Source organism: Symsagittifera roscoffensis, chromosome 4 (genome assembly GCF_963678635.1).
Source record: "Symsagittifera roscoffensis chromosome 4, txSymRosc1.1, whole genome shotgun sequence".
NCBI classification, from domain to species: domain Eukaryota; kingdom Metazoa; phylum Xenacoelomorpha; order Acoela; family Convolutidae; genus Symsagittifera; species Symsagittifera roscoffensis.
This window is the reverse complement of record NC_087065.1, coordinates 56,842,364-56,866,445: the sequence shown is the minus strand read 5'-3', so window position 1 is coordinate 56,866,445 and position 24,082 is coordinate 56,842,364. Positions and strand designations below refer to the sequence as shown.

The window sequence follows — 24,082 nt, the reverse complement described above, 5'->3', positions numbered from 1 at the left end:
GTGAAATTTTATCATTCGAGCGTGTATTTTTGCTACTTGAAATGTTGTGCATGTATCTTCGGGAAACCAAACAATTGTTGCTTGTGTTCGTGTTGTAGGATCACAATAACCTTGATCGTTTTTACAAGGTAATCTAATTCCTTGATAGATCATTGTTTTGTCGGATAAATCTCGTGTGAGTTGTATTTTTTCGAGTTGTATTTTCCAATCGAAAAACATTATTTCTTGATATCCTTTTTTTTTGTGTCTGCTTTGCACTTTGATGGATTATTTATACCAATGTGTGGTATCCAGTGTTTATCGTGTATGTCTTAAGTTAATCTTCCGTGTGCGCCGTTGTATGGGTATTTTTCATCTAGTTTTATATGTCCTTGATATCTTTCAAGTTCTGATTGATGTACAGAATCGGCAAAGACTTGAAAATATACTAGTTTTTTGTCGGTGTTTTTATTTCTTGTAATCTGAGTAGCTCGTTTTTACAATCATCGGGATTTAGATGTAGAAGTCGTTCTATATTACTTTGGTAGAATGATTCGTGGTCAAGTCGGTTTTTATTTCCGTTTGAAACTTGTGAACAATGTACTTTCTTTTCGGAAAATGTTGCTGTAAATTTATATCCTGCGACTGTTGTTGCTCGGGCTTTTGAATACAGTGTCGCTATTACATTTGTAGTTTCTATAGCTTGTGGTTCCGTTTCGCATTGTGATACTTGATTTATTGCATATTTGTGTAGTGTTTTTTGTTCATTTTCTTCACAATCGTAGTGTGTTACTAATAAGTCCTGGGGTCCTGTGCGGGGAGAAGGATTTGTGTTCTGATCGGAAAATGTTAGAAAAAGGATTTGTTGAAGTATCAATATTTTTAGAATATACATGTGTATGATAATCCTGAGTATGGGTTATAAAATGTGATGTAACCAATTGTCTTTTTGGTATATCTGTCGTATTTATATATTACTCAGTTGTTATAAATGGTGGTGGTAACGATTGAGCTGTTATACTGGGTGGGTTTAATGGGTAAGGATGTTGAGCAATGTTGTTAAGTTTAACCGTGATTTCAAATTTTAATTGTAGACTAATTTGTTGGAGTATGTTATGGTCACGAACGTCTTCGTGGATGTCTTGTCTAAATTGTAGTCTATGGAGTGCCCAATTGTGGAGTCGGTTACTTTCTGGATGTTGTCCAAATAATGGTGGGGGTGCTGTGAACGTGTTCCAATCTAATCTTAAAGGGATATTTGTTGATGATTGTTCTCGATATCTAGCGTCGAGGTTATTTGGAAAATTTAGGGGGAAAGGCGTCGGTGAAATCTGGCTTATTGATGGTGTTGACGGTAGTGATAATGTTTCTGGTAGTGATGATGATGTTGTTGTATCCGTAGAAATATCTATTGGGTCATTTATTAAATTTGGTTCACCTTGTGTGAATGAGTGTGTTGTCCAATATGGTAGTCGTGATGTTTGGTTGGGGGAGGGGGGTTAAAGGGATTGTCACGTATTTGTTCAGATGTTGGTGTTGAACCTAAGTAATCTGAGGGTATACTTGAGGTGCTACGTTGTGAAAGAAGTGTAGGGGTTTCCGGTAGTGTGCTACTTGGGTTTTCTGGAGTAGTTGGTGATGGGGATTGGGGTATATCAAAATGAACTCGGGGGGTTTGAAAATTTCTATTTCGTCGTGGATGTTTTGTAGTTTTTACGTGGTTGATTTCTAAGTCGTGATGACTCTCTATGTTCTGATTTCTCGACTTGTTCTTGTGGTATAATTTTCTCTATCATTTTTCTATTTTTCCTTTCTTTTTGAGGTATTTTTTGATCTAGCTTTTTTGTATTGTTTTGGGTTGTAGTTGGTTTTTTATTTTGTTTTTCAAGGTGAATGACGTTTTGTTCATCTATTTCATCTACCGTATGTGGGTGATTTTGAATAACTTTTAAACCTGTGAAAGAATATAATTGAGTTAATTCGCGTAGTGCGTATTCTTTTGGGTAGTAAGGCAATAGATTGTTTCGATGTTGAACAATTTCTTTTTGGTCTGAATCGGTGATTTTATATGTTACGTCAGTGGGTTTGGCAATTATTTGGTATGGTCCTTTGCGAAGGGGTTGTAGTTTTTTAGAAATTCCTTTTTGTGTATTAAAATTAGGTATTAAGACAAATGTTCCAATTTTTAAATCTGAGGCTGGTGTAAAGCGTGAATTAATTTGTTCGTTAATGTTTTGCCTTTGTAACAATTTTTTTGTTATTCTTTGGTAAATTTCATTGTGTTTTTTATCTCTATTTAAAATCCATTCGGTGTGTGTACCGGAGGCTAATTTAAGGATTTGTGGGTGATGAAAATGATCTTCATCATGCGTGTGTAAAGGTAAGTTATAACAAACTGAGTCTTTATTTGGTTGGCAATGACCTTATGCATTTTTATGAGAGTTTGCTGTAAACATAATTGGTTTACGTGGCTTTTGATTAAAAACCATTTCGTATGGTGACATTCCTAGAGTTGTCGTAATTTGTGAATTATATGCTAAGGGAAACAATTTTACATTTGCTGACCATTCTGTGTATCTTGTATCATTTCCGTTTATGATACATCTAAGATATTCTTGTAGTGAACGGTTCATACCTTCGACTAAACCGTTTGTCCAAGGTGCATGAGATGTACGAGGTTTGTGTTTGATGTTATATAAGTGACATAGTGTGATGATTTCATTATTTATGAATTCTGTACCGTTGACTGTTACTAAGATTTCGAGTAATCCGAATTTAGCTATCCAGTGTTCATAAAGTGTTGTGTAAGCATAATAAGCGTTACAATGTGGTACTGGGTTGAGTGCTACATAATGTGTAAATGCATCCACAATTACCATAATGTAGGAGTTTCCTTCAGAGGATGGTGAAATTGGTCCTTTTGTATCGAATGAAATACGATGGTTAAAATATAACCTTTGTCCTTTAAAATCTTGTTTTTGTGCTATTTGTTTTTGATTTGGATAAGGTTTATTTAGCTGACATACTATACAATCATTGCATAGTACTTTTATCCAAATTGGTGCATTTGGGAAATAAAAATTTTGTGTAAAATTTGAATATGTTTTCTCTGATCCAGAGTGTCCTTTAATGTTTTGTGTATGTGAAATGTTAAAAGCTATTAGAATCATACTTAAAGGGAGACAGGGAACTGTAGAATCATTTAATTGATATTCTAGAAGGTCTGTGTTTTCATTAATTGTTGTATTATTAAATTTTCGGAAATATCGGAGAAGTGTTTTATTTCCTAAAATTGTGGTATCAGCTTTTACGGGCTTAGCTTTGTATTTGTGCCATGATTTTAGTTGTCTAATTACTGGGTCAAGATTTTGATATTGTTTCAAGATATTAATTGTAATTTTATCTGTTGGAGGGAGAAAAATATTTTCAATTTCTAATTTAGATAAGGGAATTGTGTCAAGTGAGTCCATGGAGGTCAAAAACTTGATTTATTGTGTATTTTGAATCATTTGTTTGTGGTCCTGATAAATTTATTTTATCAATTAAATTTTCTTTTTCAATTAACGGAAAAAGGTCCTTTTTATTTGAGTGGTGTTTTATTCGTTTTTGTTGGGTGTTATTTTTTATCCATTGTGAGTATGGAATTGGTTTGAAAGTTGATGTTCCAAGTAGATCAACTTCGTAACGATTATTTTGGCAATCTAAGTAAAGTGGGATGTGTTGTAGGTTATTTATTTGTGATTGTTCAATGTCAATTTTTACTGCATATTTGCATTCTAGTCGGGGTGATGTTTCGTCTTTTGCAAGGTAAAAATTTATGTTTTTGGGTATTTCAACTGTAGTTTTTCGTGTAAGTAATTCAGGTGGTGTATTTCGACTTAATGTATCTGGTAATGCAAGATTCTTTCCTGCTGTCCAAACTAAATGTAAGTTTGGAAATTTCATTAGAATTAATTGAAATCTATAAACTCGGTGATTTGGATTTGACTTTTGTGTAAAGAGAAAAATGATTGGTTTATGATCTGTGAATAGAACTGTTGGATTTTTTGATCCAAGTATCAGAAATTCATATTCTGTAAGTGTATAAATTATAGCTATACATTCTCTCATTAGAGTTGAGAGTCGTAGCTCTGCTTGAGTGAATAATCGGGAATTTGCTGATATAAGGTTCATTTTATTTGTACCACTGTGTGATTGTAGTAATGCTGCGCCGATGCCAAAATTTGAAGCATCGCACATTGCATAGAATGGTTGATTTGGATCTCGGATTGTGTTTGAAATTTGTTCAGTTAAAAGTTTTTTAATTTCATCAAATCGTGTTTGATGTTCAGTGGTCCATTCAAAATTATTTTGTTGTCTGAGGATATTATAGAATAGTCTTAAATATAATTGCATTTTGTAAACGTACTTGCTTAAGAAATTTAACATTCCAAGGAATTCTTGGATTTTCTTCTTGTTTGTTGGTGGTTGAAGTTTTTGAATAGCATCAATGCGTGATTTTAATGGAGTGATTGTGTTTCTTTCTATATTATGTCCTAAAAATTTAACTCGTGTTAAAAAGAAGTGTGATTTATTGGGGGCGGCCTTCAGATTTTCGTTCTGAAGTATTTTATGATAGTGTTCTAAAACTGTAAACATTTCTTCTTTTGTCTGTGATTGCATAAAAACATCGTCTAAATAGGTGACTGCGTTTTTCTTGAGTATTAGTGGTCTAAAAATTTTGCTCATAAAAGCTGAAAATGCTGCTGGTCCTATGGAAATTCCATAGAATAGACGGTTGAATTCATATTGTTGATTTCTAATAACAAATTGTGTTAAACGTCGTGATTGTTCATCTAGTGGCATTTGATTGTATGCACTATTCATATATGCGGTTGTAAAGTATTTTCCGTTTATTTTTGTTAAAATAACTTGTATTGGTTCAATAGGCCAATTGCATTTCGATTCGTCTATTAGTGAATTGAGGTATCTAGCGTCTAAAACTATTTTTAATGATTCTCCTTTTGCTAGGATGACAACAGGGTTAATAAATATGTTACCTTTTGGTTGTTCTTCTTTATTTACTGGTGAGATAATTTTGTATTGTTCTAAAATATCAAGTAATCTGTTTACTTTGTCATGTAAATGAATTGGTACTTTACTAGCTCTTTGTTTTTTGAATACTGCGTCAGGTTTTAACGGGAGATGTAGTGATGAACTGATTTTCCCAACATCAAATTTTGATGTTGCGTAGACTGTTGAATATTTTAATAGTGATTTTGCTAGTTTGTCAAATTCGATTTGTGTAATTTGTGAGTGTTCAAAGTTAAACATCGTTAAAAATTGTTGTTGTTCTTTTGTGTAATTTGTTATATTGAATGTTGGTTTAAAATATGGTGTTTTTGTGAAATAATCTGTGTTTCTCTTTTCATTGCTTATTATGTTATTTATGGATAGTTCTTCGTTAAGAATTGTGGATTGGCAAATATCTAATAATTGGAGTATATTATTTACGAGGTATGCTATTTCATATATGGGTGAGATTGTAGCGTTTGTTTCGCAATATCCTAAGAGTCCTAAGGGTAATGTTAGTTGATACGGTGTATTGTTATACACGTGTAGCGAAATGATGTCGGAATTCGTGTTTTTCAAATATTTTATAGATGAAATCGTGATTTTGAAAAACTTGTGAATAGGTTTAAATTCAAAGTCTGACATAAAAAGTTGTTGTTTATTTTGACTTTTATCATACTGGTGAACTTGTTTTATTGAAAAGTTATATATGTTTCCTGATAGTCGTTTCAGGTGTTTCCGTTGTTGGTTATAAATTCAATAAAATTTTGAGAAGAATGGTGGTTGTTTATTTAATGTTTGAAAAAATGTTAGAGCTGTATTTTTTGTTTTTTGTGTACTTATCTTTAATCAGTATTTTACAATTCAAGATGTTGATTGTTCGTATATATTTTGATATAAATGGTATGCCAATGATATTGTGTTTAATATCAGTAACATGAAATATTTGTTTAAATGGTTTGTTTAGAATTTTATTTTGTTCCATTGTTCTTGTGGGGAGAAGGAACAATTGGATTTTTCCATAATTTACTAATGTTGATCCTTGTGCTGTTGCTAGTTTACTAGAGGTTGCAAGAGACGTTAATTTTGGATGTAATATTTTGATTTTATTCCATGTGGGAATATTAATTATGTTTGATTCTGCTCCTGAATCAATTAAAAAATCAATTTCAAGATCTGGTGGTTGAAATTCTTTGTTTCTTGGACTTTCTAAGAGAAATGGTATTGTCCAAATTTTTTCTCTGGGTTGTTTTTTTTGTATATTTTGATAAATATGATTTGTGTTTAAACATTTTGTTTTGTCTTTTTCATCGGGTTTATTTACCGTGTTAATTTCGTTTATTTCTTGTGCAGTTTGTGTAGTATTGATGGGTTCAATATAATAATTGTGAAGGAGTTCCAATTGATTTTCATATATATGTGATGTAAAAGGTTGTTCATATATGATAGGTTCGTAGTCGTTTTCGACTTTTATCATATTTACGGAGATGGTATTTTCTGTATCACTTTCTGTATCTGATGATCCACAGTTTATTTGATTTAGTTGTAGTTCGTTACTTCCTGTGTCATCAATACCTGGGGGGTCTGATGTTGTTTCTTCATTTGACTGTACTTGATTAATATGTCTTTGATGTTTTGGTGTACTACTTCTGTATCGATGTTTAGAATTATTATAATGGTTATTATTCCTATGTGGTGACTGGGAATAATTTCTATATTGATTATTATAACTTGAATTTCGATTTTGTGAAATATTCCGTGATCTGTTTTGATAATTGTCATTTGATCTGTGATAGTTTGATCTATTATATGAGTTATTTCTTGATCGATTGTTCGGGTAATTCTGATTTCGATTGTTCGAATAACTTCTATTTCGATTATGTGAATAGTTTCTATTTCTGTTGTATGATTGTGATTGATTATTGGAATAGTTTTTATTTCTTGGGTTTGATTGGGAACTGGATCTAGAAACAAATTGTGTTGCATTGGAATTTGATCTCGAATAGTTATTTCGACTATTTGATCGATTATAATTATTTTGTGAAGAGTTCTGTGTATTTCTTCGTTCTGGTGATCTTCCTCTATAACTTGAGTTATATGGTGATTGATTCCTTGTGTAATTGGTGTTGTTCGGAAGTGGTTTTCCTGAACTGTTGTTACTATATATATATTTTTGTTTGGTAGATTTTGATCTTTTTTCATATATTGATAGAACGATTTATTTGGTTCTTTATGCTTTCGAGGTTTGTTTTGGTTATCTTGTTGTTTTTGTCTACATTCGGAAATACTGTGTCCGTATCGTCGGCAATAATTACACCATTTTTTGAAAGATGGTTTGCATTTAAAATTTGGGTGTTTTTCATAAATATTTAGTATTTCAGTGATTTTTTCAACTAGGTCTGTACCTGATTCCTTGTGTTATTTATATGTGTAGTGTTTGTTTCAATTCGATTAACATATTGTAGTTTTAGATTTTCTGTTTCTTCAAGTTTCATTGTGATTTCCGCTTGCTCTAGTTTGTCTACTAGTTTTCGAAAATCTAAATCTGGCTCTCGAATTGAGGAAGGATGAGATGCTCTCTTTTATATTGCTATTTTCCTTAATTGAGGTGTTAAGGTCATCATTAAAATTTCTGTCACTTTTGAGTTTTTATAGTCATGTGTATTAAGTGAATATGCTGTGAACTAGTGTTTCGATACGTACTGCTAATTGTTTGATGGTTTCATTTGGTAATCTGCGAATTTCATTACATAAAACTCTTTGGTGTTGTTTATTTCTTTCGGAGTCAAACATTTTTGAAAATTCTTGTGTAAATCTTTTCCAGTCTGATTTTATTTCTATAGGTAATACTGAAAACCATTTTTGAGCTGCGCCATCTAAAGTTGTTTGTATCAATGCTGTGCGTCTATGTATCCAATTTTGATGTAGTGGCGTATTAATTGGTTCAGGTCCTATATTTAAAATTAAATTTGGTGTTACTGCATTTAAATAATCTTCTACAGAATATTCAGGATCTGTTCTTGTAAATACCATCAGTGGTTTATTTGATGTTATTGATGATCCACCCATGAGGTATGGATTCATTGTCATCTGTAGTGATTCTGCGGCATTTGGCATTTGCGAAAAACTTGAAAGTTGATTTTTTGTTATTTCGTGTTGCTGAAGATAATATGGAAGTGGTATTTCATTTTGCATTTGAGTTGGTTGATACGAGTGCATAGTCATTGGGTTTTGTGGTTGAATCGGTTGGAAAGATTGTGTATTAGTTGGATTTGGCATATGTATTGGTTGTTGATTTCGTGTATCTGTTGGGTTTGGAGAAAAAATTCTATTATATGTATGAGGTCGTCGCGATCCTTGTGTGCGATATTCTTGGGAATATGGGGCAAAAATGTCTGGTTGTAAATAATCATCATCAGATGATAAATAATCCGTATGATGAGGTGCTTGCTTTTTATTTTATTTTGTTGAAAGAATGCGTAATTTTCACTATGATCCTGTGGAGGATGTGAATTAGTTCGAAAATATACTGAGTTGGTTGTTGTCATCGGGTTATCCCAATAGTGACAACATACATGATTATTATTTTTTCGTGGGGGGTAGTTTGTTTTTGACGAATGTGCATAATTATAATTGTGTTCTGCAAAAGTGTTTCTTGTGAACGTTTTTCGTGGTTTTGATGGTTCTGTCATGGGTCTATAAGTTTGATAATCCATATGTGAATTTTTTGGAGCAAAGGAAGGTTTAACGGTTGATTGTAAGGTTACTTGTGCCAGTGAAGTATTTGTATTTCTTGGTGTTGTTAAATTTGGTTGTATTGGTGAAATACTTTGTTGTGTAGGTGTTGTTGTTTGGACAACTTCTTCATTTATGAAGTGTGATGGTGTTTGATTAATTGTGTATGACGGTCGAATTTAAACTGTTATTTCGTGTATCAGGTAAAAATGTATTGTAGTTTAATGGTGTTGCATTAATGGTTAGTGGTACTACTTTTACATAATCTCTGTGGTAAGATATTGTACTTATTGCTTGACTTGAGATAGATTGTGGGATATTCATAATTGTAGGATGAGACCATTCAGGGTCCAAAACGTAGTCTGATTGTTCTGTAATGGCAGTATCATCATTTGGATTTTGAGGTCTAAAATTTTTTTCTTGCTTGTGAAATTAAGTCTAAATTATGTGTGAAATAATCTATTATAAACCATGCCAAAATTTTTTGTAAGTCATGTTTTGTGTGTTGTGAAACATCGTCTTTAGTGAAAATTTCTTTGATTATATGTAGAAAAGTTGAAAATAATGTGATTTCATGTCGTACTTTTGTATGTTTGGATGTTTCAGTTGGTGAGATACTTTGAAATTCTGTTTTTTCTAATATAGAAATATAGGTATATATTATTGCAAAAACTTCGTTAGTGAATATAGAGTTTGCTCTTTGTGATTTATGATATTGTATGCTTTTGGTATATTCTAAGAATACTTTTGAAAATTCTAATTCAAGATCATCTGTTTGAATTACGTATTTACGATGATTCGTATTTGGTGTGCTGAATTCTATGGTGTTAGATTCCATATTGTTGTTTAAGTTACATATATCTTTCAAATAATGTGTAATAATGTGTCTTTTGATTTTTACATCTGGGAATGCTGCTTTGCATGGACTGATTCCGGGTTCAAACAAATTTACGAGTAAATTCTTGCAAAAATCATGTTGCCCTCTATTATCGGGTGCATCTATGAGGAAGGGGTAAACCTCTTCGTCATCTGGACTATCGTCACTTTGAGTGTGGCTCATTTTTTCGTTTGATGACTGTTAATATATAACTATCGATGTGTTTAATTGGTTGATTCCAATTATACAAGTGTACTGGTTTGTGTTTGTATTGCTTTTTTATTCTTCTTTTTCCTCTTTTTGATGAATTTGAAGTTGTTTCTGAATGGGAAAAATATAATTGATCGTGAATGGGACAATTTTTATCAATTGATTCTTTTAATTTGTAGAGTTCATCTAAATTGCTGGCTTCTGATTCTGAAAATGCGTTTATAGTTTTTGAAAATCTTTTTCGTGTGATTTGTCTTTGTTTGTTTATAATTTTTCTTTTTATTGTTTGTCGTTTTGTTCTAATGTATCCAACTGTTTGTGTATGAGGTGTGATGACAAGATCGTATTTTTTGTTATCTATCTCACAGTTGTGTAAAACGGTTGTTTGTTTATTTCCTAGATTTTTGAATGACATAAGGTTTAGGATGAGGGATGCAAAAAGTTGTTAGGTATTTCTTTTTTCTTAGACTGTTAGTCCTTACGATTTTTTGGTTAGCTTAACCTTAGTCTTTTTATTTAGGGTTGGAGAGAAAAGTATATCGATTCTGAGGAATGATTTTTTACTTTCTCGTGGCTAGTCTATGCTAAGGTGTTAACTTACTTAATCTTACTTAGGGGTAGTGATTGTGTTCAAGGGTTGGAGAATAGTAAATCGATCCACAAGGTTCAGGTATGATTAGAACGCAAGTAGTTCGTTAGTACTATTTTAAACTTACTAAGTCTAAGATCTATCCTGGGTCTGGTAAGAGGAGAGTTCAAGTGAAGGATGAATAACCGAAGTTCTTCACTGTTTATCCTAATTTGAATGGTTAGTTTTATTTAAAAATTTCTTTTAGTCTTGGGTCTTTTGGAAGGGTTGGATAGTGAATCGACGTTTGAGGTCGTTAGACACTTGTTAAGTGGGTGGGGGAGAACAAAATTGTTCTTTTTGATCCAAGGATAGGCCTTGATGATCAGGTTTTAAATTTAGTGAAATAGAAAATTTATTGAGATCCAAGGATAAGCCTTGATGATCTAATTTAAAAATTAAGTGAATTTAAGTTTAATTTGGTTTAAATTTATTTAAGAAAAAGATTTAGTTTTTTAATGATATTAGTGAGCTTATGATTGCTGTTATGTTTAGGTGCTGAAGCTGGGACAACAGATGATTTTATGATTTTTTACAATTTATTGTCATGCTACTAATTTTTATTTTCATTTTCAATAAATATTTTTTAAACATGTTTTATATAAGACTGCAGAAATTTAGAAAACGATCTGAGATCTTTTTATCAATCGTTATTGTATATTGAAATATTTTATTTAGCACCTGAAATGATCATGAAGATTGACTTCAAAATTTTATGTTTGCAGATGAAAATCTAAATTCATTGCTAATAAGATTCTAAATATAAAAGATTGTGTTGGCTTTTGCCGTACGATCATAAAACTATTTGGTAAGTTTCTACTTTGTCGTATGTCGTCTCTTGTTTGAGGTCTTCTTCCAATTCCGGGTAGTTCTATTATCGTTCGGAATATCGGCTCTGATCTATTGAGTCGTAGAGACATTTCGATTAAATTATTTTCGTATAACATTTTGAAAATGTTTTGTCTAAATTCTAATCTATTTTTGGTTAATTCTAAGCTATTAAGGTCTTATTCGAGACTTATGGTCGCACCAGATGAGTTAGGTTTGATGTGGTTAACTCATAGAGTAATTTCGGATAGGGTACACCGTCTGCTCGTCACGCTATCTTATTTTCGGCCGGATAGATTCGTGCAACTTCTTAGTCTAATACCGATCCTAATCTTACTCTTATACTTTCTAGTCTCAGGGTGTTTAACTAGTCTCTGCTAGGCTCAATAGATCTAGGGTATACTGGTTTGTTGCGGCTGCTGAAGTTCTCTTGGAGAGACAACTAATTTCTAAGTTAAATTCAAATCTCTCTGGTGCTGAAATTACAAGTAATTTCAGCCTTTACAAATAAGTGGGTTGTTAGTTAGATGGATCATGATTGGTTAATATTAAATATTTTACAGTGGTAAAATATCTAATTTATCCAATAATAAAATATAGTTTAGATCAGGTTCCAGCAGGTATAGCTGTTAGTAGCTGGTAGCAGGGGCGGATCTAGGGTTTTCTCGAGAGCGGTCGGATTTTCAAAAAATTTTGTCGATTTTGTCGGCCTTGTTTTGTAGGCCGACTAATTTGATTCTCCGAGCTCTGCCAAAGCAGTAAGAAACCCTGTTTAGGCCAAACTTTCTGTGCCGCAGAGAAAATTTTGAAAAAAAAACATGCCAAAAAATGCATTTTGAGGCACTTTATAGAAAACTTTTACCAAAAAGTCGCGTTTTTTCGGCGCGCGCTTCCCCTCAAAATTAGTCCCCAAAAATTAATATCTCAAAATAGTACAAAGGTCCCTGATGGGTTTTGTTGCTTGCTGGGTTTGGATGTTTGTTGTGAATATTTCTGCATGTTTAACATTTTCAGTATTTGATAAACATTTAAAATACAGCATATGTTTGATCCTTCTAAAGACTGAAACTCATTAAATTGTGAATAGAAAATGCTCATTACTTGCAGGATCCCTCTCAGGGTGGTAAAAAGAACCAGAAAAAGGGAAAAGACGGGACAACTGAGCTAAATGAGGGTGGCTGGACGAAGGATATCGAGAAACACCCGAAGTCGGCTGACACCTTTTTGTCGCATCACATGCCCTCCTCAAGTTCCACTCAAGTACACGTTGAGAGCGAAGACAAACCTGCTGAAAAACATGACAGTAGGAAAAAATTCTTATTAGAGCTCTGGAAAAATTTCCTGAAATATCAGATCTTCCTCCCCAAATTGTCAAATTTAACCACTAATTTTAGCAAATTAAACTAAGTTACATTACACTAAATATACGCTTGAATATCTCTAATTCAATTGTCAAATTAACAGAACATATCACTTCCGGTAAAACTAAATTTTGGATTTAGGCAGGGGCAGATATAGGATTTTCTCGAGGAGAGCGGATTTTTAAAGAAATTTTCGAAGATTTCGTTGACCTTTTTTTGGATTGACCTAATTGATTTTTGAGCTTTCGCAGAGCACTAAAAAGACCTTGTTGTGGCCGAACTTTTAGCGCCGCAGGCAAAATTTTGAAAAAAAAAACAGGTCAAAAAAGAAAAAATGCACTTTTTGGAAAATGTTGACGGAAAAATCGCGTTTTTTAGGCGCACGCCACCCTCCCCTCGAAATTAACACATATTTGCGCCAAAGGCGCCTTCAGAAAAGCTTTAGGGTCCGTCAGACAAAAATGGATATCTCAAAAAAGTACAAAGGGTGGGGGGACCCTTTGGGTCGACAGGGGGTTCGAATCCCCAAAGAGGGCTGGGGGAGTCCGCCCCCTCCTAAATCAGCCCCTAGAATTAGGTAAAAACAGAAAAATAACAATTTGGGTCCTTTTGCTCTAACTCTAAAAAGCAACTATTTTGATTGGCTATAATAGTTTCAGAGACCAGTTTAACATACCCAAGTATACCCTTTTAAGTCAAAGGGAGATTTAGTAAGGGGGTATATTTGGGAAGACCTAGGAATAAAAATGGGCTTGCTTTTCAGAAAAATCCTCCCCTAGCAAAGTGGACGTGCCTAAACCTAAAACTGAAGATACTAAACCGGAAACTGTCGCCACTCCACCTGCGGCTGCTCCAGCGACTACAGCAAGCTCAATTGATAAATTCTCAGATAAAACTGAGAAAAAGGACAAATCTGACAAAAAGGGAAAAGCTGAAAAAGGAGATTCGCCGATGCCGATGGCATTCAAGAAACAGTTCTCGAATTACGAGGCCGACTCGGAGGGATCTCTAGACGGGGACGAAGACTCAAACATGAACGCGACTGAACTGTTTCGCAAACTGCTGGGAAGATACAGGGCTCTCAAGTGGCTGTACGGAAACGCCGCCAGGTGAGCTGAATTTATTTTGGACCTCGTGAACAATCTCCCACTACCTTAATTTAGGGTACCTTAATTTAGGGATATCGGTCAGGGGCGTAGCCATTAGCATGCGTGACGGACCAAATTAACATCCTCCCCCTTAAACACGTTTAGGGGGGAAGATGTTAACTTGGTTCTAGGTTGGGAATTTGCAGCCAATCAGAATCGAACATTTTACATGCAGCGCTTAGCAAATTTACTTAAAATTAAGCGCTGGGGTGGATGATCTTAACTTGGTCTATTTGGGGTGGGAGGATATTAACTTGATCCTGCGTGACTATTAGCTTGCGATAACTGTTTTAATTTGGTATGCACTCAGAACAAAAAAAAAAATTAGCCCAAGTTTTCAAATAATTTCTGAAAACAACTGGATTTGTTTGGAAAATTAAAATTTCACATTCGTCTAATTGTAAATTCGGTCGCATGCGCGCTGAGCAAAATTGCAAGCTTGAGTAAACAAAAACTCAAGTAACGAGTCTTCATACTAGATTTTTTTACGTGGACATGCTAATTGACACATATGCCAATAGGCGGGTCCTCATTGGTCACGGGCCTAAAAACATTCCAAAACTGACAAAACTATCACTTGATTGAAAGCGAATTCAAATCGATTTCAAATCGACCCAAATCAATTAACCATGTACAAAAAGTAACCGAATTGGGCTTTAATTAATATCAATGTATCTAACCGGAATCGATCGATACAATTCAAGAGTTAAAAAAAATCTTGGATCCACTTAACAATCGCCCTCCCTTTGGTATCTATTTAAAAATTGTCACCCCTACAGTGCTGATTTAAATTAACCGGACAAAACGCGTTAAACTTGAAATTTAAAACGCATTTTGCTCAAATTGGGTTGAATTTAGGTGAAAACTTATGAAGACAAAACTTGCTTAAAATTTTAGCAGAATTAATATGGCGTAATTTGTTTCGCGAAATTCCGGTCCCAAATTTTACTCCAAAAATTTTTACACAATATGAAATTCTTTTTGGAGAATATACCCTTGTTACAAATTGTTGGGCTACATAAGGGGCTCACTTTGATATAAATATGTCTGTGACTGACTGGGTATTCTTAACGTAATTTTTGATTAACCAAGAAAAACCAAAATGACCCATTTTTGGGGTAAAATTTCGGACCGGAATTTCGCAAAACAAATTACACCATATTAATTCTGCTAAAACTCTAGGCAAGTTTGTCTTCATTAGTTTTCACCTAAACTCAACCCAATTTGAGAAAATGCGTTTTAAATTTCAAGTTTAACGCGTTTTGTCCGGTTAATTTGAATCAGCACTGTATTAATAAAAGCAGTAAATTAGCACTGACTTTTCTACTGAGAATTATAATTTTGCTGCATTCTGATTGGTCGCAAATGCGTTATTTTAATCTACTTAACAATTGTGCCCCTTTCTTAAAAGGGCGAGGGGGGAGCAAATGTTAATTAGATCCAAATTCTTCAATTGCTATCTGGAGCGAAAAGAAAATAGAAACTCAAATGGTAACAATTATTTGTCCTTGAACAGTTTAGCTGTTACTTATTCTTATCGTCAAAACACTGGTTTCATTGAGATCCCTTTAGAGCTTTGCGATCCAAGTGTTACCGCTGTTTGGATGCAAAAATGTAAGCCAAGTTTTTCAAGCGCCCTCGGAGCCGAATGAAAAAAAAATGAAAATTCAAAGGTTAACAACTAATTTTGCTTGAAAAATTAGTTCTTAGTTATTCTTATAAGTTTTTCAAATTTAAACATCAGCAGCAAAAATCAACTCTTTGAATTTTATTTCTAATTTTTCAAACGAATTTTCAACAGGGCAAAAAAGTGTCTAATCTGTACAAAATGATTACTAAAAAAAATACATCGGTTTAAAAAGCCCTTGGATTGGATACTTTTTTGTTGACAGTTATAATGGCCCAACTACTTTAAAACTATTCTAAAGGTGCTGTTGGCGCCCAAATCTGCAATTTTGATGGTGAGCGCGCGCCGAAATGTACGCTCTTTTTTAGTGCCTAAGGCAATGGGAAGGAATTTTGCATTCGGGTGTGCTTCATTTTTTTTGCACGCAAAATCAGGTACCTCAAAGAACCATCGGAATTTTACGAGCGATATATCAAATTGAAGCCCTCTCAGTTGTGATTCAAATGAGTTTAAATACTTTCAAAAAAATCCCGATGTCGAGAAAAACCAATTTGAAAATTTTGAATTTCGGTCAAATTTTGAGCAATTGAGGGGAGCGATGAGAGTTGAGCAACCGTGGCTGAGTGGGTGAGACGCTCGGCCTTGAACACGAAGGTCGTGGGTTGGAATCACGCTTCGGTCACGTTTGGAGGGGTCCCAGTTTCATCCGCCTCCTCAAGGTGGGACCGGTTGTGGCAAAATGGATGACATCTCTCTTCCCCAAGGAAAAAGGCGCAAGGTTGAATGGTGGGAGCTGGGCCGGGGGCTAATTTAAAAAAGCGAGCCGGCTTTTTTGATTTTCAACCAAAAGTATTTACTGCAAATTATAATCGTAATGCGTAATGGGTGGAGTTATGTATCATATTAAAGCCATTTCAGCTTTGATTCGAACTACCATTAAAATAGTTTCGAAAAATTGTCCCAGTGTTGAGAAAAACCGGTTAAAAATTTTTGATTTTTAGTGAAAGTTTGAGCAAGTAAAGAAAGCGATCAGGCTTATTATAGAAGAATAAGCCATGAAACTTTAGTTAAACTCCAGCTAAATTGTTCTTCAATTTTATTAGCTCCTTTTTTGGAAAAGAAAACTTCAAAAATTAAAAACAGTTTCTGCAAATAAAATTGAAAAAAAAAAAAAAAAAAAACGTTAGAGAATTTTTTCAGTTTTTTGTCTTTTTTGACTAAAACGGTTTCCCAGTTTGCCTATTTAAAAATTACCGTCGAGTATGCCTACTTTCTTGGTTTTCGTCAGATCCTTTTATCACACGACTCGCAAAAAACAACACTAATCTGAAAAAATATATATATGAAAAAGCGTTTTATGCATTTTTTTAAGATTATGATCGGAACATTCTGTACTACTTGCACAGCCTACAGATATTCTTTTTTTTAGATTTACCTGTGCTGCATCAAGTTTTGCTATCTTTGAGAAACCCTAGATCCGCGCCTTGATTAAACATTTTATATCGAAACTTTCAAAAAAATGTACCAACTCATGATTAACTTCTTGAATCAATGATTCAATGTTTTTTTAAATCAAAACGAATAAAAGCTTATTATTTGATCTGTGTACAAATGTCTAGGAATATCTCATACAGATTTCTTGATTGGTGGCTGCAACAATCATAGTTGAACCTTTAAGCTTGATAGAAGTAAGGTGTGTGGTTGGGTTACAGATACTACTACTTCCTGAATCTGGGCTGTTTCTACTCTCCGCTCGTTCTGCTCTCTACCCTCGCCACCATCCTCTCCTCCCTCGTCGCCACCCAGGAGAGCAACCACATGCTGTCTCTCTTCATCATTAAAGTATCCGCCATAATCTCTATCCTCACAGGTATCTGCACATTACCCATATTTTTGTGAACATGAACATCTCAGTTTCTGTTATTTTTTCGCAATTCCAGCTTCCATGCAACCATTTTTTTTCAAATTTTTCCAATAAGTTTTCAAAAACCTTGTATTGCATTTTCTGAAAGAAAACCTCTGTGAATTTTTGTTCTTAACCTCCTATTAAAAAAGATTAATGAAAATGCTACTATTTTTAACAAAAACAGAATATTTGTTATGAGGATTTAAAAAAGCTTTTCAAGCTTATGATAGTGCTCAGAAAATACAATTATTTCTTTTCTTCGCCAAACAAACTTCTCTTTTTTGCCAATCAGGGGCGGATCTATGATTTTCTCGAGGGGGGGGGGGATCTACGGATTTTCAAGGATTTTTTTAGGTCGACCAAAATGTTTTCCCAGCTCTTCTAAAGCACTAAAAAGACGCCTTTTTGGCCAATTTTTCTGCGCCGCAGGCAAACTTTTGAAAAACAGGTCGAAAAACCGTTTTTGGGCTTTTTTTGGAAAGTTTTGACATAAAATCGCGTTTTTTTGGCGCGCGCTCCCCCTCAAACTTACTATATATTGGCGCCAAAGCCACCCCAAAATTTTAGGGTAAGTTGGCCAAAAATGGATTTCTTAAAAAATACCAAAGGGGGACCCTTTGGGTCGGCAGGGGTTCGAATCCCTGAGGAGAGGGCGTCCGCCAAACCCCCCTAAATCAGCCCCTATGGCCAATTATTAATAAAAGGAAGAAAGCAAGAAAACTTCGAAATATTGATACATGCAAACAGTTGAGTTATTGTTAAAAACAAGTTTGGAACCATTTCTAGCCGGGACGAATGTAGATTTTTGTAAGGGGGTGGAGGTGAATTTTCAAAATTTGTAATATGCTGAAATAATCTGATATGTTTTTTGTTCAGGTCTCCAAATGACTCTGCAGTGGGAGAGCGAGAGTGCGAATTGCGACACTGCCCACGAGATGTACAGGAAACTAGACTCCGAACTCAGCTACAGGCAAGTGCACCTTAAACGAGAATCTAGCGCTAGGGTAGAATGTCATAAGGTAGCACCGGTAGAACCGCAATCAGTTGCACATGTTATACGGCCTTTCACTTGTAATCATTTTTGTCACCCCCTCTCACTTCACAAAAAATACTTCTATTTGTGGCGCCCGATTTTTATGTTAATTATTAAATGACTCAAAAACTAATCAAAAGCTTTTTACTTACTTTTTGGGCTGAAAAATGTTGCCTAAGCCTGTCCGTACCGAACTTTTTGGCCATAATCATATCGGATCATTGTAAAATCATGCAAAATTCATGTCTGTAACAGATGTGCAGCATGTCTATATTCGGCATGCACATACCTGCATCAGACCTGCATCAGGTGTGCTAACTGAAGATATGCTCACACCTGCAGCATGAATGATCATGCCTGAACTAAACATGCTCACACCTGCAGGATACATGATCATACCTGAACTAAACATGCTCACACCTGCAGGATACATTATCATGCCTGAACTAAACATGCTCACATCTGCAGGATACATGACCATGCCTGAACCGAATATGCTCAAATCGGTATCTTCAGTATTATAAGATAATTAAAGAAATTGTTAAATTGTAACAATATCATAAACTCAGCTTGATAATGTGACACTTTATTCAAATTTTTAGTTTTTTTTTCAGATTTTTTCTGACATCGGTGAAGTTTTTTGTTGAAAATTTACTGTAGTGGTTAGATGCATCTTTTTTTAATTGCCAGCAGGGAGTCGTTGGTAGCGGGGCGTGTGGATACTTTTCTCTGTTTCCTGTCAACATAAAACTAATTGTTAGTCAAAACTTCATCACTTTAAATAAATGCTTAACAAATAAAATTAGACAAAATTCATGCGTTAAAAAGTAGTCGCATATTTGTTAATAATTTATTCAATGAGATTAATACAATCAACCAATCAAATCTTTTTACTTTGTAACATTCGTCTACTGTAGTCACACATGAGGCTTAAGAAAAATAGGCCCTATAACCATTGGCTCAAGAGTCAGGGACACTATCTCTTGTGTTTTTCTACCTCAAATCAGTCGGAGCCAATTCGGTTCGCTTGTGACATGAGACTACGACCCGTTACAGCTTAAAGGCTACTACCAAAATATCCCCCCACTCTAGAAATAAGAACGTCCCCATACTTAGGTCTCTATATACCCAAAATACATGAACGCCGTTAAAAACCGGGTCGGAACAATCCGTTAAGTTACTTTTTATTAGACAGTGGAACTTTGATCCATTTCAGATGGATCAACCTAAAACTCGCCTTACCTCAACATAACAATCATAAAACACACTCTAGAAATTTAAATTGGGTACTCACATCGTAGCACGCTCAAGAACTGGGAGTAATTAAGTTAGTAAACAACTCGAGAATTAAATAATGTAACTAAATGAGTTTAATGTTTGTTAGTTTCAATAACAGGAACAAGTTTGAACTCTAGAGTATAGTTTCTCGTGAACCATTGGGACACTCAAGCTGTCCACCTTTCCATCGAAGGTTCACTCTAGTCCAGTTTGAATGATAATCCAGTCGAGCAACAATAGTCCAATTCTCGGGAATACGCTTCCTTCTGTTTCAGATAGGACAGCTCTACTCTAGTTTTATTGTGACGGAAATTGCGAATGGCAATTTCCTACTGCTTTATCTGGCAACTTTCCCGCGATTGTTACTCGATCGTTCTGATTTCTCTTTTTCGGTTTTCAGTTATCGCGAGAGAATCGTGCATGACAGGCTCCATTCGAATTTTTGAAAAATCAAATTTCACTCCAAAATTAAGCGTTCTTGTTTTTCTCAAGGTCAAACTTCCAAATATGACCGACTGGCACATACTCCCCGGACTCAAGATCGATGTCCTCATCGCGTGCTGTCGTCTGTCAGTGAGTCCCAGAAAACCGAGTGTTGCTCAAGGTACAGTGCCAGTGGTCATTTACAGAAGTTTGCAGCAGACTTAAGGTTATCTACACCCCAAAATTCACGGCCATGTAAAATTTTCACACTATCGCTAAACAGCAATCAAAATCTGCACACACCTGCACCCTTGAATTCTCGCTTTTCAAGCCAATTATTTAAAAAAAATTTTGTCCCATTCAATCAGGAAATTGTCATGCAGCATTTTGATTTATATAGTAAATATAGCATATTAATAACAATATCTGATTCGTTAAAATTTCTTTTTCGTGAACCCAGGTTTCATCCGGATTCACACTCAAGCCCCCCTTTCCCTCTCAAGATTCAAGATCTCTTCGAACCAACCGCTCATTTCGCACCCTTCGCCTTGGAGGTGCCGTCCCCTGAAGTACTGGATACGGCAAACTGTCTCAACAGTTCTTCTTCATCATCGAAGCTAATCACAATCTCCTCCCAAGCCTTCAGCTGATCATAGGATCGCATCCATTCCCTTTGCTCCTGCAACCTCTTTGCCTGGTTGGGCAGTGCCTTCACCCTAGATTCCCGGTTCAAACAAAAGGAATTGTGCAGGCTCAGGCTCACGTTCTTCGCCAAGTCCTCCTCTAGTATCGATTCCCTCGCTTTGGTATTGTCTCTAGACATTTTACCCACTCTTTTCCATCCTGTCGTGATCACATTTCGATGGGTCAACAGGGGTCTCTTGAAAGCTTCCGGCCGAATCTCGGCCTGGAACTGTCGATACTCCTTTTGATGCTTTCTCATGTGATCTTTCGTTGTCATGTATAACCAAGACGTCAGTGTCGCTCGAAACCATGGAAAGTACCTCAAGCGGCTCCATACGTGTCTGACTTCCATTGGTATGGCGAATACTTTGCATGCAGTCTCAAACAACTCGAGTCTCCTGCTGTAGTCTATCGCATATATTGACTCAGCCGTTGGCGTCTTCGCTTCCCGATACTTCGTTATATTCTCTTCTATCCATCTCAGAGCCAGCATCGTACTCACTACTAGGAGCGTCACCTTCTGCCGGTGATCCGGTAATCCGATCGACCGAATTTTTTCCATATCCCACACCAGGCAGAGGTTCTTCTGATCTGGATACCACACCGTTTGTGCCAAACAGTGGCATGGGCATTCTCCATGGGTGATCTCAATGCTCCTGAGGTTACGCTCCCCCGAGGCTTCCAAGAGAGGCTCAAGCTCCATCATTTTCTCATGCATCGTGTCGTTCTCTCCCATGTTTGGAGCACCCCCCACAGGTTTTCCGATCACGTTTTGTCTCTCGTGATCGCTTGTGTTCTCACTTTCCAATTTCAAAAGCTCTTCTCCCCAGATTTCATTCAAGTCATCTCTCATCTCTTTCGGTACTGTCCCTCTGATTTTCCTCAACAACTTGTGCGAGTGATGCGATACCCGAGCCAACCTCACGCACTTGGGCACTGAGAAGGCCTTGTCCACCAATAATCTCTGGCTGGATGCTTCCACCATCGCCATGTGCAGTGGGTAGTGGCTTCTACACAAATTGGCCATCATTGACCCTATCAGGGATTTTGCGTTCAATGGCAGGCCATAAGCTTCGCTCATGGGAAACCCCATTTCCGCCTCGAGATCAACCTTCCAGCTCCGGATATGTTTTTGAGTCACCTGCAACACCCCAGGCCATGATTCCACGCTCAACGCAGTCACTAAATGGTGTTCAGACTCTAGCCTCTCCAGTGACTGCAGACTACACATTCTCGAGAAGAATCCGAAAGCTGTCGCTATGTTCACTGTAGTTCTCGCGTAACACTCCGCCACTATTTGTACTTCACTTTTCTCCCTTTCCGTGATGTCTTCAAACCAAGTAACCAGATCTTCTTTTTGAAAGGACAGTATCCTGACACATGATCGTCCATCGCAGGTGTGCTCTCCACTCCCACACGTAGAATCCAGACAGCTACCCGGCTCCATCTTCTTTGCTGACTCGAGATTGTTCGTCTTTTCGCCTGACTCCTTCATCTGAGGTAAGATCAGTTTGTGCACCACACTCAACTTTGCCAAATCTTCATCTTCCGTTGGTGCTAACCTCACCCGCTCGGTGGTCTCCTCGATCAGACTCGCGTGGGGATGTGGGCACCAGGAGGGTCTTAGTAACTTCCATACCACTCCCAAGTTCGTGATCAACAAGCCATTGCCATCACCCATGTTCACTTCAACTCTCTTGTTCGAGCGCGGTATGCTCACCACCTCCGGTGTTTTCTCAATAATCAGGCCCAGGCTCGGCCTCTCTTTCTCCACCGCGTCTATTTCCACTAGTTTTTCTGTCCAAAACGTCAGCAGCTCCGCTACCTCGTGGTTCCTGTGAGCGCCTCCAGTTTCTGAGTCTAAGAAGGGGTTGTAGGCTATCCCCATCACTCGAGACACGTATTGGTATCCCCCCTTCTCACTGAGTCTCGAGTACTGCTCTGGCGAGGCCAGGTTACGGTGAACATCATGTTCTTCTTCGAACTTCTTCTTTCTTAAACCTCCGTACCTCGTCCAGCTTTCTGTGGTTCTCTAGGGATAGTCTGGAACCATCTTCCTTCTCTATTCCAGTACTCTGATATACGTTTAATATGATCGTTGAGACTCTCTTTTCCACGGTTTTACTTCCGCTTGCTCTTTGGTAGCACGCCAAGATGGTGCTATCAGACATCATTGACATTATCCATCTCAAGAAACATGTGGCATCCTTCCTCCTAGCCAGGCTCAAGCCTGAATTATCCCTGGCCACGTGCTGCATCAGTGCTTGATACACTTCTAGCTTCTTGCTTCCCAACTTCAACCTGTCATACGAGGTCAATGTCTCCAACTCTATTCCCACCAGACTCCAGGTGAGCATCAATTGTCCTGCGGTTCTAACGAAGGGATTCGCCATCAATGGCGGTGCTGATGAGGGTGTCCTCATTGCCTCTTCAAAATGATCCTTCAATAAGTTCTGCCAGGACCTCTTCAGCTGGTTCGCCAATTCTATCTTGTTAACCTCAGCCTTTTGCTGGGTGGCCCAATTGCGTCGTTTGCGAGCTACTCCACTGTCCAACTTCTTCAAGCAGTCTTCCATTTCCTTCAATGTCTCGAGCTCTTTCTTTAGAACACCAAGATCCGGATATGCCTCAGTCGTCTGTTGCACTCGCGTCATCAATGGCACCTTACTCGAGCTCTGGCCTGTCGATCTCGCTGATGGCCTAGTTGGTAGTGGGAATTCTCCTGCGCCATATTCGGTATTGTTACTCAGGCCAGGATTCCTTGCCAAGTCAAAGCCCCTTACTCCTCCATCCACATTCCAAGACAACCATCTGGTCTGTTCCTGATTTGATATTCCCTCGGTGGTGTAGCCGACCATCAAGACAGCCTCCGTCGCAGACTCCCTGCACTCACCCTGTTCTTCCAACTGGAGGATGGCATTCAGCATTACCGCCATTCTCTCGTCTATCTGGGTATAATCCAGGTCCCTCAGGCGTCTGTGCAGCTCATCGAGAGTAGGCTTCTTCAGGGCCGCGGGCACGGATTTCCAGAACCTGTCTGCCATTTTCTGTGACTTCGGGATGTATTCAAGTGTTAACCAGCTCAAGAACTACCTTACCAACTCAAGAATTGACCAACTTAAGAATTCTCTAGAAATGTCTCCTTGCAAATGCTTGCTGCAGGTGTCGATTATCGCGAGTTCAATCAAGATTTCCCTTTCTGTCTCTCGCTTGAGTATAGTTGGATTTTCAACTTTGTTTATCAAACTTGATCTGAAAACAGAAACCATATTAAGACTTAATATGTCATGTTCCTGACCTAGAAACCCCCCTT

At 36.6% G+C, this 24,082-nt stretch overlaps 1 protein-coding gene across 13 annotated transcripts in view; it reads left to right on the top strand.

Annotated features, from left to right (window-relative positions):
* The window catches only part of LOC134843942 (uncharacterized), a 59,945-nt gene that overhangs the window by 20,795 nt on the left and 15,068 nt on the right, over positions 1-24,082 (top strand). For all 13 annotated transcript variants that reach the window (XM_063860303.1, XM_063860306.1, XM_063860308.1 and 10 more), the window contains exons 7-10: positions 12,417-12,612; positions 13,434-13,779; positions 17,158-17,315; positions 18,228-18,321. In XM_063860303.1, the coding sequence (XP_063716373.1) occupies positions 12,417-12,612; positions 13,434-13,779; positions 17,158-17,315; positions 18,228-18,321 (794 nt within the window). The remainder of the gene's footprint in view (positions 1-12,416; positions 12,613-13,433; positions 13,780-17,157; positions 17,316-18,227; positions 18,322-24,082) is intronic.